Here is a 16,298-nt window from a genome sequence, read left to right as displayed (position 1 = left end):
TATTTTTCGGAAGTTTTAAAGTATCGAGAATTTTGGTTTTCAAGATTTTTCAGTCATTTCATTAAATTCTAAACAAACGTACGAACCAATATTTTCAACTTTGATCACTTTCAACCTATTGTTTAGAAAGCGAAGTTACAAAAAAAGTGTACAAAAAAATTTGTTTTCTCTGCCCTTAACCCATATTTTCATTTGAAATCAACTTGAATTACAACCTGAGCATACAAAAAAGGCAAATAATTGGTTTATTACTCAATTTTATTGTTATAAAATAATTTTATAAGCAAATAAATAATTGTCATACTTTTTTGACGAAAAAAACTAACATCTAATACATATCAATGTGCCTTCTCAAACTGACAAACCTGCAGAAAGTTGTTATCACTTAAAATTTCATTTTGTTATAAATAATTTAATAAAACAAATAAAACTTGTTATTCTTTTTACGCGTAAAGTTTTTTTTTACATCTTATATGTATCAGAATATTTTCTAGACTTACTAGACTGTGTATTATTGCTCGACCCATATACAAATTTTGTATTCTTTAGCTTAAATTATTTTTAACAAAAATATTGTTTCGTTTTACCAATATTCGGCAGTTTATTAAGTTCGAGAAACTATTTCGATAGAAATTAAGTGAGGAATCATTTTTTTCCACAAAGAAATGATGGAAAATTTCTATTTATTAACTTATATTATATATAGAAAAATTAATAACAATAACATTGAACAATACAAAATAATTAGTCTTTTTATGCGAAAATTTTAATTTGTTTTTAAAAAATAGGCTAAAAAGTAAGCTCACTAGGATCGTAACGCCGTACCTTTTCAAACAATTTAATGCTATTTAATTGTAAAAAAAAAGCTTTTGTATCGGTGAACAATTGAAGGCCGTATACATTTTTGAATAGTAAGTTCCAGATAATAAATAAAGAGATCATCATTAATAAATTGGTTACAATTTAACTTGTATCTTCCCTCTTATAATGAAAATTGAATTATTTTTATTATTTTTTTTTATACAAGCTGTTTTATTTTATTTTATTTTTTTAGACCAGAAATCGAGACAAAAACATAGTTGATGAAATAAATTCTAAAATATTAAGATGATATATACTGAAATACTTAAAAGGTAATATACAAATTTGCAAACACAAAATACACTACAAATTAAAAAAAAACACAAATAAATAAATCTAAGCACTAAATTTCTAAGCCCACTTCTTTCTCTATAGTCAAGACCACCTACTTCCGCACAATGAAATTTTTTTCCAGAGTGAAAAAAAATTTGAATTCTTTTTTAATTTTCGAAAAAGATGTTTTGTAGGCTTGAAAGGCACATGTGTGAAAAACACTGTTTGAGGTCATTTTCACAGTTTTGTGAGTGTATTTCGTGTCTATTCAGTTGTGTGGAGGGCGTGACTAATTCTGAATTTAAGGGCATGTCACAATTACCCGATTCCTACTTTACCGACATGTTTTTCGCAACAATCTAAGTCCACACGAATTGAGATATCGAGTTGAAAATTTCCGTAATTAAATAAAAGGCACCAAGAGACGTTTCTAAGACTTTAATTTTTTAGAATTGCAAAAAAAAATAATTTCTGATTTTTTTTTTGTAATTTAAAAAAATAGGACCATCGAAATATTCCTTCGTGCCTTTTATATCCATTCTGAAATTTTCAACTAGATATCACATTTCGTGTAAACTTGAGTTGTTGAAAACAAATATCGGTAAAATAGGAATCGGATAAATATTACATGGCCTTAAGAATAATTTATTTTAATTACTTTTACGTGCGCGCTCGCAGACACGTTTTTCATTGGTAGCCACACCTGAAGCTTCTTTCTAGCTATGTTGCTTTAACTCTAGACAAAAATTGTATCATATTGGCAATGTTATAGCAGTAGCTGTCTGTACCATGTAATATTTGTTAGATATCATTTTCTTCATCTATTTCATAAATTCATCACTTCCCATCTTTGATTATCGAGGGCTTTTACATGGTCAGACATATTTTTTATTTAAAAAAATTCCCATTAAGGCCATGTAATATTTACCCGATTCCTATCTTACCGACATTAATGTTGCAACAATTACGTCCACACGAATTGAGATACCGATTGTAAAATTTGGAAAATAAGTTAAAGGTTTATATGGGTCTACATTTTTTGAAATGAAAAAAATTCAAAAATTTTTTTGAATTCTACAAATTTAGGACCATACAGACATTTTTTTGTGCCTTTTATTAATTTTCTTAAATTTTTAATTCGATATCTCATCTCACGTTAACATGAGTAGTTACGACAATATGTCGGTAATGTAGGAAACGCTCACGTCTTACAGGGCCTTTAACAAAAGTAAACGTACAGTGGTGCAAATCTGAAATTTTCTATTCAAAAAGGCCTAGAGCCTTCCATTATTGACCGATTTTACAGTTTCTTAGATTTAACAAGCATTGCATTTTTAAGAATCTTTACAAGCGCTATTTTTTAAAAGAAGCCTACAAAAAAAAGTAATATTTTTAGAAAATTATTTTTTTTTCAGCTCATAATCCGTAGATATTGAATTAACTTTATTTAAAACCTGAGTATACACATAAGGCAAATAATTTGTTTCTTGTTCAGTTTTATTGTTATGGACAAATTCTTAGTAGTGAGGAATGAAAATGCTAAAATTAAACGAATCGTTTGAGTTCAGGGGAAAAATAATGTGGCAATATTTTCTATTCTCTTTTTTGGTTTTTATAATTAAAAAAATGTCTTATTTTCTCAAAAATCCTGCCTTGCCGACACATTTTATTTCCTAACTTATTTTCACACTAAGCGTCAGATCGAGTTAAAAATTTGGGATAATAAATAACAATCACTAAGAATGGTGGGTCTTGTCCTAAATTTATATAACAATGAAAAAAAGTTTTTTTGCAAATAATTTTTTTGTTGCTTTTTTCAAAACTATTAAAATTTAGGAGAAGGCCCAACTTTCTTAGTGCCTCTTATTTATTATTCCAAATTTTCAACTGAATGTGAGGTTTCGTGTAAAAATAAGTTACAGATTAAAAAAAGGGTCGGTAAAGTAGGAATCTGATAACGTGATCCACTCGCAACATGGCCTTAATCATAAAAAAAATTCGCAGAAGCAAAATGAAAATATGCTTCTTCAAAATAAATAAATTTCATTCTAGACATATTAAACTCAACAAATAAATTGTGCTTTTAGCTCAATCCAATAAACATGTTCTTTGAACATTTTCAAAAAATTAAAAATTAAAATAATTTTTTCTTAACTTCTAATTTTGTGTGATTTTTGACTAGTAAAAACTGTACGTATAACGAATTTGCCATAGTTTTTTGATTAATAGCAATTTTTTTATTGAACAAAAAAAAGTTAAATTTTTAAATCAGAAGATAGAACAGATGATATTAAGAGAATTGAACCCTTTTTTTCACTGTTTTCGGATGCCAACCCGAAAATTATTTTCCCTCAGCTCAAACAATTTGAATAATTTTAGAAGACTTACATAGCTTTCGAAAATGTTTAGCACTAGGAATTTAGCTTTTATAAATAATTTAAGTTGACAAATAGAACTTACTGAAATCCAGAATTTTCTGGGTTCTATAAAGTCTTACAAGTGATTTCGATACATAAAAGATGGAAAAGAATTTTTTTCCGCGAAATCATTTTCTGAATCTTATTATGTCCAAAACTTTTTCCGCAAAAAAAAATGATCAAAATGTTCTATTCGTCAACTCAAATTATTTGTAATAAAGCTATATATCAAGTGTACACAAATATCGTTAGATTAGTTGTTGGTTTAAGAAGATAGTTTGATACGGGTTGGATGATACCGAAATTTATGTTGAAGAAATTATGACAATAATTTATTGGTGTATAAAATTGTTTTATAACACTAAAATTGCATAATAAACTAATTATTTGCTTTCTTTGTGTGCTCAGATTGTAATTTAAGTTGAATGCAAATATATGCAAGGGTTAGGAGCTGAGACCAAATATATGTTATTGTATAAAAAATAGACTAAAAATATAAGCTTGAAAATATCGCTTTTTAGGTTTATTAAGAATTTAATTCTCTTTAATTGCAAAACAAAAAATTGTTAAAAATTGAAAGAAGTAGACCCTTCTAAATAGTAAATTTCATATTTGCACCACTGCTCAAGGTTTTTAATTTTTTATTACAATTATGCAATGTAGAGAAAATTAATTTTTTGTTTTAAATTTTATCGTGGAAAAGCCTTCTCGTTTCTAGAATTTCCCTTTTTGATTTTTATAATCAATATATATCATCGTATAGAAAAAATTCATGACTTAAAAATCGCGTTCATTATTATAAAAGTACCACTCGCTGTTAAAAAAATCCAATGAACTAAATAAATTATTCCTTGATAATTAACAAGTGAAAAAGTTGTTAAATCTTGAATTAAAAAGATTTCAAAATCCCTTTAGGAATTTAATTACAAAATTAACACCGGGTGGTAATTTTTTTTAAGGAGCTTTTTATTTTACTTTATAATCCAATGTATCATTATAACCCTTTATTATTTGTCCACTTGACTCTGCGTTTCACCTCCACTATTTTATTTGCTACTTTAAAAACAATTGTGAAGAATAACATGAAATTGATAATAATTGATAAAAGGTGGAAACGTGCGGTCTTGTTTGTTTGTTTTTTTTTATAATTTTTCCGCAGTTTTGCATCAATGAATGATTTTTCGTTTCCGTTTCGTGGGCCAATTTAGAGCGAGGATACCGGAGCGAACATACTGACGATGCTAGACCACCAAGGCGGTAAGCAAGAAATTTTGAAAAGGCAAAACAAACTAAAGTTGGATATTTGGATTCAATCTAAATGTACAGGCTATTTGGTCTCTGCTACTATTGGTACTGAAGCTGTGATAGTACGCGAACACGAAAAATATTACCGTCAGTCGGTAACTTACCGACTGATGATAGCTTACCGACTGCTGTTAAGTTAGCTCGTAACAGATACTTGCTCGGTCGGTAATTGTTTTCGTACTTTCACAGCTATACTACTGCTATTTTTTCCAAGGACCGTGTTTCAATGTGCGAGTCATATTCTCTCATTCTTTCTAATCTCTAGTCTCAAATCTAAGTCCCATCTTATTTTCTATCTCTAACTTAACTTTTAATTGTCTGTCTAATTGCTCCAACTATTTGTCTATCGCTTATTTCGCTCGGTGTCTCTTCGTCGCTCTCGGCATTTTTTACCCTGAATAACTCTAAAAGAGACAAAAAAATATTACCTTATATTTTTATAAACAAAAAAAAAAGATTTGAATGTAAGTTTTAGATTTGAAAAGTTTTTTTTTTGTTTGTAGAAAGTATTTAATAGTTTCACGGATTATTTTAGAATAGAATTTTAGAAGTTTATAACTGTGCAAAAATCCGAAATTTCTAATCAAATCTTTTTTTTTTACAGAATCATCATTTTCTTACTCTGCATTATTTGCGCAATCAAAGCGTTTGCACCGGATTGATCCCGAAAATTTCACTGTTTGGAAATTAGAGTGGATTTGATATTTTGGAAATTTGGGAATTCTTGGTGGAAACGCAGTGACTGCGATGAAATTAATCTTTGAATTTTAGAAGTACATCGATTTACATCGACTAACCATTTTAATCCTTTCATCCTTCGTGGATTAATTTATTCATTTTTTGCTACGTACGAACAACGCTAGATGAATATTTTAGCTTTTTCGTTTCCAGGATTGACTATCACCTCCTTTTTTTCTGCGAAATCAAAACTCTAATTTTTATTTTTATTCCAGAACCAACCGGGATCAATCTTGCGTTTCTAGTTTTTTTTTTAGCTGAAAACTAATTTACTGATACAGGTTTTTCTTAAAATTATAAAAAATCTTTCAAAATTGAAAATTAATTTTTCAAAATAAGAAATCATCCAAAAGTTTTTCATGAATCGTATTAAAGAAATTCTATTTTCTTGTAACCGTTAAATATTCTTGTAAAACTTCTGCACTTTTTTTGAAATCCTCAAAAATCTACTCTTTTTTTTAATTATTTAAATCATTTCAATTTTTTAATTAAGTTTAAATTTTTTCAAAACTTTTCAACCTTATAAATATTTTAAAAAATTATTCGAATTGTTCATAATTTTTTTAATCCGGAAAAAGATTAAAAAACTGCCATCAATTATTGCAGATTCCTCTTCGACAATTTTGAAATTCTTTTGTACTGCTTTCCAATTTTTTTCAATTTTCTCTTGAGACAAATATTTTTAATTTTCTTTTTCGAAATTTTCAAAAATCTACATTTTGTATTAAATTTTTTGAAATTATATTCGAATCTTTTCGAAACTTCTAAATATATTTTAAAACAATAAAAAATTTTTAAAATGTCTTCAAATTTACAATATTTTAACAAATTATTTTGGAAATTTTGTTCAATATTTTCTAAAAATTAATTTTTCAAAATAATTAGACATTTAAAAGTTTCCCAGAAATTTTAAGAAATTGTTTTTCTCTTGAAGTATTTCTAAAAGTCTTAAAAGGCCTAAAAGTTTCATTTCCAAATCTTCCGAAATCGTAATTTTATTATTTGAAATATTTTCAAATTTTAAATTATTTCTGAATATTTTCAAAAATTTTAAACGTTTGAAATAAGAAAAATCATCATAAATTTTTCGAGAAATCTTGAGAAAATTTTTGTATTTTTTTAAAACTTTCAAAATTTTCGAAAAAGGTTCTACAATTTGTATTTGAAATCCTAAAAAATCTACGTTTTTTAAACTTGTTTTTAATTTTTTTAAATTTATTATTATTATTGAGTTTTGTTAAAATCTTCTAAATATTTTTAAAGGTGATTAGAATTTTTCTACAGTTTTTTAAATCTTGCAAAATTAAAGAAATGTCTTCTTTTTTCGAAATTTTAGGAAATTATTTAAAATATTTTCAATTTTTTTCAATTTTCTCCTAAAATGCAAATTAAAAAAATAATAATTTGAAATTTCCCCAGTTACTTAAGAATTTGGTTTATTTTCTTAGAACCTTTGAAAATTGTTAGAGAGCTTTTTTTGTTCAAAATATATAAATATCTAAATTTTGTTTAATTTTTATTTTTATTTTAAATCCTTCCAAGATTCAAACTTTTATGAATATCTTCAAAACTTCTAAATATGTTTTGAAACAATTCAAATTATTCTTAGAAAAGTTATTTTTTCAAATAAAAATTTTTTTAATGACTGGAACGTTTTCCTGTTTATATTTAAAACATTTAAGAGTTTTCTAATAAATTTCTTTTAATATATAAAGGTTTTAGAAATTTTAAATTTTATGTTCTAAAAGTTTGAATTTAATGTTTTCGATGAATTAAATTTAAAAGCCTTTGAATTTTTTAACTAAATTAAACTAATAATTAAAATCTGGAAGAATTCGAAGATTGGAAAGTTAAAAATTTCAGACAGAACTCTCGTTCGTAAAATAAATTTAAAAATACTTATTGTAAAAAATAAAAAATGTGAGATGACTGCAGATTCCTTGTACATGATGCATACCAGTACACACTGGATAATGTGATTTTTTCTCAATAGGAATAATTATTCAACTCTAATCGTTTTTACAAAAAGTAAAAATTTAAAATCAATTAAAAATACTAGTTGTAAAAATAAAATTGGAAAATTGGAGATGATGGCGAATTCCTGGATCGATGAGCTCTTATTTGAATTTGGCTGGGTGGTTTATTTGAATTTCTGATTTTAATGCCTCTCATTGGTCGGTTGCCTGTTTAGAGCCATGAGGTGGGGATGAAAAGCCTCGTTATGCTGGATGAACAAGGCGGTAAGCCATCTACCTAGCTAGCTTAAATAATTATTGTAAATTATTTATATATAATTTTAATTTTTTTATATTTATAAAAAAAAAACAATAATAATTAGATTTCCGACACAAGCAGCTCGTACGAAAAACCCACCTCGCCGACACATACGTACACACACGTGAACACAAAAGCAAGTACGTAATTCAAGTTCAAGTTGGTCCCGAAGTTAATGAAAAATGACAAGTGAAAAGTGACAAATGAAAAATGAAAAACCGAAACCCAGTCGGGGGACACCGATCGGAGCTCTTCTTGCTCTCCTTACATTTTAAGTGTACGTACGGAGCAAAAACCTAACCAAGATCATTTTTTGCTAATGACCTCATTACTAATTGCTAATTGCTAATTACTAATTACTAATTACTTATTACTTATTACTGACTACTAATTACTATTCATTCTCACTGACACCTTAATGGCCAACGCTCTCAGAATTAACCCTTCGCAAAATGCAAATTTTCCGCGCGTGCAAGTATGGAATTTATTTACAAAGCGATCATCTTCATTTATTTATTTATTTCGAAACAAATTTAGAAAAAAAGGAAATTAAAAAAAAAATTTTTCAGCTCTTAATAAATTTTATAAACACAAAATATTTTCATATTTTTCTACGACAAAAAATTCTTTGCAATCTAATGTGTATTAGAGTAGTTTCTCACACTTATTAAACCCCAGAAAATTAACTTCTTAATTTAACGTTGTTATAAATATTTTAAGTAAACAAAGAGAAATATTAATCCATTTTTTCGGAAAATAATTATTTTCCATCTTGTATCTATAAAATCAGTGTCGCACAATTAATAAAATTCAAAAAATTGTTTAAATTTAAAAGTGAGCTTTGTTATAAATAAATATTCTAAACATTTATCTTTGTTATGAATAATTAAAAAAGGATGAAAATGTTCTATTTGTCAACTTAATTTGTTCATAAAAAGGTGAATTTTTGGTTTTAATAATATTCTGGTTTTTCTTATGTTCAAGAATCTACTTCTGTAAATATAAGACAGCAAAGAATTTTTTCCTCAAAAAAAATGAAAATTTTGTATTTGTTAACTTGAATTATTTATAGCAAAGCTAAATATTAAGTATAAACAATAATCTGTAATCTATTAAGGCTGTTAAAATATTCTAATACATTTAAGAAGGAAAAGAAAATTTTTTATGCGATAAAAAGATTGAAAATGTCTTATTTTTTAACTTAAACTATTTATAACAAACTCATATTTGAAAGTTAAGAACTGAAAAAAAAATTTTTACTAATGTACTTTTTTTTATCTTTTTCCAAAAATGGTAAATGATACCAAATTTGCTCTGTACATTTTTTCAAAGAATTTAAAGCTTTTTAATTCTGAAGAAAACAATTGTCGAATCGGTTACAAATGGAAAGCTGTGCACCTTTTTTAATATTAAATTCCAGATTTGCACCACTCTGGCGTGGTTAAAGTTCTGTCTTTTGTTAAAAAAATAAAAAGATTTAGAAGGATATTTTTTATTTTTTTTCGTTTTATAGGAAAATATTTTTTCTTCAAAAAAAAAACTTTTGGTGAAAGATTTTGTGAGAAAATATTTTGTAGGAAAATTTTGAAATATAAATTTTTGTCAAATTTCTCATGGGACGAGTGCTGTGAAAAGTTTCGAATTATCGAATTTATTTATTTTAATTTTAAATGGAAATAATGGTAATGGTTTGAATTAAAAAGCGGAATAACAAATTGAAAGCTATTGAATTTGCAAGAAATCCAAATTTTCAAAGTCAACTGTTAAAACATTCAAATTGGAAGATAATTATAATTGGGAAGCAATAAAAGACGAAAAATGTAAGGCCATCTAATGTTCAAATCTTCCGGATTCTACAAATTAAAAAAAATTATTTTTCCCTACAAAAAATCTGCTCATCTAAATTCTTTCTCGAACAGAACAAAGATTTTAACGACAACAGAAATTAAAATTTTCAATGACAACAGAAATTAAAATTTTTAATTGTAAATTAAATGTGCAGTTCAAAAAAATGTTGACACAAACTTTGACCACGTCGGTTCAATTTCGACTCGCCAATCACCTCCTTCTTGTCAACTATACCGCAATTTTCTACTAAACAAACCGCATTCTAGCTGCGTTACAGAAATCAAGACACAATCGTACTTCGTGCAAAAAACGAGAAACCATTTTTTTCACTACCTTTTTGATTGCCTAAAAAAAATCTTCAAACTCTGTATTCATTTATTTTTAAATTTCTTAATGAGTGTATTGGTATTTCTTTAGTTCAAGAATCTATATTTGTTTTTGTTATTTTAAAATTTAAATTTTAGTAGTACAGCTATTACCGACCGAGCAAGGTTAGGTTTTATTCTAAGTTACTAGTGGTCGGTATTACCTTCAGTCGATAATGCATAGCCATGGCAGGGATTGAATCTCAATCGATATATCAGTGACCTATCTTACCGATGCTTCTCCTGCTCTATCCCCTTTTCATCTATCTCTTGTTTCTTCTTCTCTCCTTTAATGAGGAGATGGGTGAGGAGTTAAAATAAAAGAAGGAGGCAGATAATGAGATAGATGAGGAGGGGGTCGAAGAGTAGGAGGATCGTTAAGGCAGTCCACTGATATATCGAAAAAGGTTCGATCCATGTCAGGGATCTGCAGCGCCGACTGCAGGTAACTTACCGACTGATGTAAATGTCAATTTTTGGTAGCTTAACATGGAACAGAACCTTGCTCGCTCGGTAAGTGTTCTCATACGGGCATAGCAATACTATTAATATTTAAAAAATTCTAAAACAAAAATTTTCATCTGCCTTGAATGTCTCTGGGTGTATCAGTGTGGGTGTTTGCATGATTGTATGAGTGTTTTCTGAACATTGCACCTATGTATTTTTGTTAGGATGTGAATTAGGGTGGTTCAAAGTTTTGATTTCAATTTTGATGTTCTCATTCTCAGATTAGTGAAGTTTCCAAACACAAAATGAACAGGTTTTTTATTTTTAAATCAATTGATATTTAGGAGTTACTTAAAAATAAGAAAGTTTCACATGTATTTCCCATTCGAAAATTAAGTTTAAAAGATATGCTCTTGTAAATTTGTGATAGATTCATTAATATTAGGTGTAAAGTTGTTTTCTCTCAGAAATAATCATAAAGAACAGGAATGATGAATAACCTGTTGAATGTTACGACTGTAAAAACCTTTTATAGGGTGCTAAAAAACCCCATGAGTGAAAAAATGATATCGCTTATTTTCGGCATTTATTCTTATTCTTTGGTTATAAATTGTTCTTAATAATAAAAAGATATAATAAGAGAACAATTAATGAAAATTAACATTAATAATTTCTTGTATAATAATTGATTATTGCTTATAACATTATTTTCTTAAATCAAACTACAAGTTGCGGTTTTTGCGAATTCTTCAACTTGCATTCTTAAACTTTTCTTTTACTTTTTAAGAAACAATTAAATAATAAATAATCAAAATCAATCAAAATAATTGCTTATGCAATTTATTATTGCTTGTAATATTCTTTTCTTAAATAAACTTACAAATTTGCAATTTTTTACATTCTTCAATTTTTCTGGTTCATTTTTGAACAGATGATACTGTAATCGATAAACATCAACAAAGTTCTTATTGTTCGATTAAAAAATATTATTAATTTTCGGTAAAATGGAGGGGAAGTTTTTGTTGCTTTAGAGGTACGTTTTCTCAACGTTGGATGGTGATAAAATATCCAATTTTCTATATTTAAAAAAAAAGTGAGAGCTATCTTTCCAAATATTGAGTTGTCTTTTTATAAAAAAAGTCGGTACAAAAATATTATTACGTTTTGAGAAAATGGGGGAAAAAAAGTTGAAGAATGTAGAAGAAATAGAAATTTTCCGTTTATTTTGAGATGAGATTGATATAAACAATAAAACATGATTGAAGCCATTTTCAAAATATAAAAATATCAATAAAAAGTAATATCTTTACTAAAAATAATTTGTGTAAAAAGACGCAAAAAATGAATACAGGCAAAGATACGCGATATCCCATTTTTCATTTATGGGGTTTTTTACGACCCTATCAAAGGATCTCATGTGGCTTGAATTTAAGAATGATGGATTAATCCATATCGTTTGATTAATTCTGAATAAAAAAGTGCATTTATAAATTTACAAAAAGATATTTTTTTCTCCTTCAAAATTTAGAAATAATCGAATGCGTTTTTGGACCACTTTAATTTTTTATAAGTTTTATGGAATCTCATTGTTCTGGAAGTGTCAAGAAAAAAGATATATTTTTATTCAGAGGCTGTAAAAAATCTGCTTTATATGTACTTTTTAGCCCGAGTTCTCCATTCCTTCATTTTCGTTTCAAACTTGTCCAGTTTTTGAAATTATTTTAAAATTAATTAAAGCAAAAATACTAATGATTCAAGGATAGAATTGAGAAATTCTTTCAAAATGAATATTATAGCTTGATAGATTTACAATTTACAAATATTTTCTTTTTTCTATTTTAATATTTATGAGAATTTCCGATAACAAGTGAAAAGTGTGAATCTGTGAATGAAAGGAAAATTCCCATTGAATCAGATTAAAACAATAAATGATTTTGTTATTAACAATTTATGACGAAATAACGCACGCTTGGTTTCTGGTACTTTGCACGAATCGTGTTCGATTCGCAAAAGGTCATTTGAATCAAAATTTAAAGATTAATATTCCCAATTAATTAATTAATTAATTTTTGAAACAAAAGACCTCTTGCATAAACAAAACTATTTAAAAATCAGCCTTTAAATTGTATAAAAATCTATATTTGTTATTTTGTGAAAATTCATAGTTTTGTGGAAACTACTCAACTATTGTATGTTAAATGTTGAACTTTATCATCAATTATCTATATTTTTGTTATGTATGTTTAAAAAAATGAATGTGGTTTCCACAAGCTTGTTTTTCAAAATCGTTATTAAAATTATTCTTTTATTGTGAACAGAACAATTGGACAGGATCGAGGAGGGAATGGACCAGATCAATGCTGACATGCGTGAAGCTGAAAAAAACTTGACGGGGATGGAAAAATGCTGTGGTCTTTGTGTTCTTCCCTGCAACAAGTACGAAACTTTTACATTTCAAGAGAAATAGTTTCTATTTCAGAAAATTATATCTTACCATTAGACGACTGTTTTTAATACAAAATTATTTTTTTTTATTTGAAACTTCAACAGTTGAGTTTTCAAGTGTCGACAATTCAACTGCTCAATATTGAAGAAAATTTAATTATCGATAGTTTATTTTTCTAATACTGAAAATTACAGAAAATTTAATTTTCAGCAGTTTAATTTTCAAACTGGTGAGAAACAAAGAAAATTAAAAAATGCAGAAATATCGACTTTAAAAAATTTAATTTTCCATTTTCTGCAGTCTTTATTAGCTGAAAATTAAAAAAAAAACAGTTTAGTGTTAAAAACAAGTATTAAAATAAAGGGAAAGAAAAATAAGGAAACCTCGAATTCCCTTTCCTTCCTTTTTATATTTATTTTCTTATTTATTTTATTATTTATTTATATTTTCTTCTTTATTTAGTTTTGTTAATATCTTGTTTTTTTTTTCAATTCCAAAAAAGTTTCTAGTTAAATTTTTATGTTTGACGCTAAAGAGGAATTTTAATTTATTCTGGATTTAATTTTCTAAAGTTTGAAAAGGAAAATTTCGAAACAGGATAAGATTTTATCGAAATTTCCGATAAGATCAGGAAATGAATAGAATTAAACGAATTAAAGAAATTCAGGGAATTTAGAGAATTTTCTGAATTCAGGATATTCAAAAAAATTAAGAAAATTAAGAAAATATGAACGAATACAGAGAAATAAAGACGTTTAGAAAATTCAGAAAAGTTCAGTACATTCAAAGAATTAAGAAAATTGAAGAAATAAAAAGAATTCATGAAATTCAGAGAATTTAAGAAATTCAGAAAAGTCCAGAATTTCAGCGTATTTAAGAAATTTAAGGAATTCGCCATATTTAGAGAGTTCAGAGGATTTCAGAGAATTTAGGCAATTCAGAGAATTAAAAAAATTCAAGGAATTATATTTAAAAATATTTTTTTTTCCTTATTTATTTTGAATAAAAGGGAAATATAACTATAAAATTATTCGAATTAAAAAATTTCGAATCTAACAATAAAAAAAAAGAGGAAATAAAAAAAGTCAAATTAATTATCCCCTTCCTTCTTGTATTCTGTTATCTTTTCTTTTTATAGCAAAGCCGTGTGTTGTCCAAAATTGTCATATTCTTGGCGTTTTGTCAATTTCCAAGATTGTTTTTTTATATTTTAAAAAGATACTTTTTCAATTGTAAGGTTGTATTTGATTATGTTTACTATATTTTTGTTTGCAAAATTTTAGAGTAAAAATTAGGATTTGAAAATTCTAGAATTTTTCAATTTGGAAAAAACTGAATTGGCATCTTTTAAATTTGAATTGGAATTGGATATAATTATACCATTTATTTTATAATTGAAATGTAATTTTTAAAAAGATTGAGGAATTAATCCCCTTGCAAGTTGAAGAAATAAGAGAGGAATTGCAGTTCGTTATTATGTGGGAATAATATGCAGGCTTAAAATAGAAGATTAAGCAGACTTTTTTTGCGCTTGTTAAAATGAAACGAAAGCTGATGGTATTCAAAAAACTTTATATTCATCGTAAAGACGCATCTGGACCTCAAATTAATATTTGTTGGCTTTTCATTTGTGAATAAAAATTCAAATTTTCACTCATAAATTAAACATTTTTTTAATTGAATAATTCAAATTTTAATTGCTCTCTAAAAATGTAACGATTTAAGATTTTCTGTTTTAAACAATTCACTTTTAAATTGTTTAGTTTTGAATATTTGATTTCTAATTGCTCATTTTAAATGAGCAGTTAAAATGTCACTGTGAATTACAAAAGCGACTTTTATTTCATTAAAATATTTCAAGTCGAATGGTTTAAATTAGAATATATGAAATATATAAATAAAATATAATATGAAATAATATTTGAATACGATTTTGAATCGAATAAAAGCGTCTAATTATGAATCTATTAATTTTAAATAATATAGTAGACATTTCCTTGAGAATTCATTTTTTTTGTTCGAAAATTCTACTATTCAGTTGAAAATTAACTTTTTTATTAAAAATTAAATTGTTTTGTAGACAATTAATCCTTTTGGTTTCATAATTGAACAATTTGGTAGAAATTTCTAATATTAGGCTAATAATTAACTTCTTTGTTGAAAACTCAATTCTTTCATAGAAATTAATTTGTTTGTTTTACTTAAAAATTCAACATTTTGTTAGGTAATTTAAATATTCGGTTGTAAATTAACTTTTTGGTTAAATACTCTTATTTTTGAGTTGAAAATTCATCTGCTTTTTTTAAAAAGTTCGCCTTTTTCTTGAAAATTCAATAATTTGTTTGCAAACTTTTTTCTTCATTAACATTAAAATATTTGTTTGGTTTAAAACTACATTATTTGGTTCAAAAATAACATTTTGTTTGGAAATTTAAATGTTTTGTAGAAAATTCATGTTTTGGACATAAAAATTAAACAATTTGGTAGAAAATTTAAATATTCGGTTGAAAATTGACCTCATTCTTGAAAATTGATATTTTCTAGTTGCAATTTCAACTGTATTGTAGAAATTCCATTTTTTTACTTGAAAATTCAATAATTTGGTATGTCATACGAATATTTGGTTCAAAATTCATCTTTTTGTTTTGTTTGATTGAGAACGAATTTTTTAAAAATATTTCGTTGAGAATTCGTCTTTTTTGGTTGAAAATTCAACTATTTGGTTGAAGATTCGTCTATTTAGTTGAAAATTCGTCTTCTGGAAGAAAAGCATATTCTTGTTTGAAAATTCCTCTATTTTGTTAAAAAAAAGCAATATTTTTATTAGAAAAATTTTAGGAAATTAAATAATTTAAATTAATTACTTACCTGAATTTGACTGAAAAAAATTTATTCCCTTATTTTCGTGAAAAATATCGTTTTTCCTGTTTTTGAAGCATTTTGCCCCGTAAAGCATCTTATTAGTGCAGTTGATTTCTTTTTGCTTTTTCTTGTAATTAGGAGGAAGCATCTACATACAAAATGTGTGTAGTCTGAAATTTGAAAGATTTTAGGCCCTGATTTTTTGTCCTTTAAACTGTTTAAACGGAAACTATTTTGATTTAAGATTATTTTTTTTTAAATTAAAATATCAGCTATAACATTTTTTTAAATTATTTTTTTGGCTGAGAAAATGAATCTTTTTGGTTTAAAAATTCAATTTTTTTATAGACAAGTGGACTCTCGGCTTGAAAATTCCATAATGTTGGAGAAAATTAAAATATTTTGTGGAAAATGTACTTTTTACTTGAAAGTTCATGTTTTAGGGTTAAAAATGCAATTGTA

At 26.2% G+C, this 16,298-nt stretch overlaps 1 protein-coding gene across 3 annotated transcripts in view; it reads left to right on the top strand.

Moving 5' to 3' along the window:
- The window catches only part of LOC117180151 (synaptosomal-associated protein 25), a 72,550-nt gene that overhangs the window by 51,175 nt on the left and 5,077 nt on the right, over window positions 1-16,298 (top strand). For 2 of the 3 annotated variants that reach the window (XM_033372495.1, XM_033372496.1), the window contains exons 4-5: window positions 4,760-4,808; window positions 12,847-12,964. In XM_033372495.1, the coding sequence (XP_033228386.1) occupies window positions 4,760-4,808; window positions 12,847-12,964 (167 nt within the window). The remainder of the gene's footprint in view (window positions 1-4,759; window positions 4,809-12,846; window positions 12,965-16,298) is intronic. The other variant, XM_033372497.1, reaches the window with a different exon arrangement.

Source organism: Belonocnema kinseyi, chromosome 9 (assembly GCF_010883055.1).
Source record: "Belonocnema kinseyi isolate 2016_QV_RU_SX_M_011 chromosome 9, B_treatae_v1, whole genome shotgun sequence".
NCBI classification, from domain to species: domain Eukaryota; kingdom Metazoa; phylum Arthropoda; class Insecta; order Hymenoptera; family Cynipidae; genus Belonocnema; species Belonocnema kinseyi.
The sequence above is the reverse complement of the archived record's forward strand: the minus strand, read 5'-3'. Positions and strand labels throughout refer to the sequence as shown.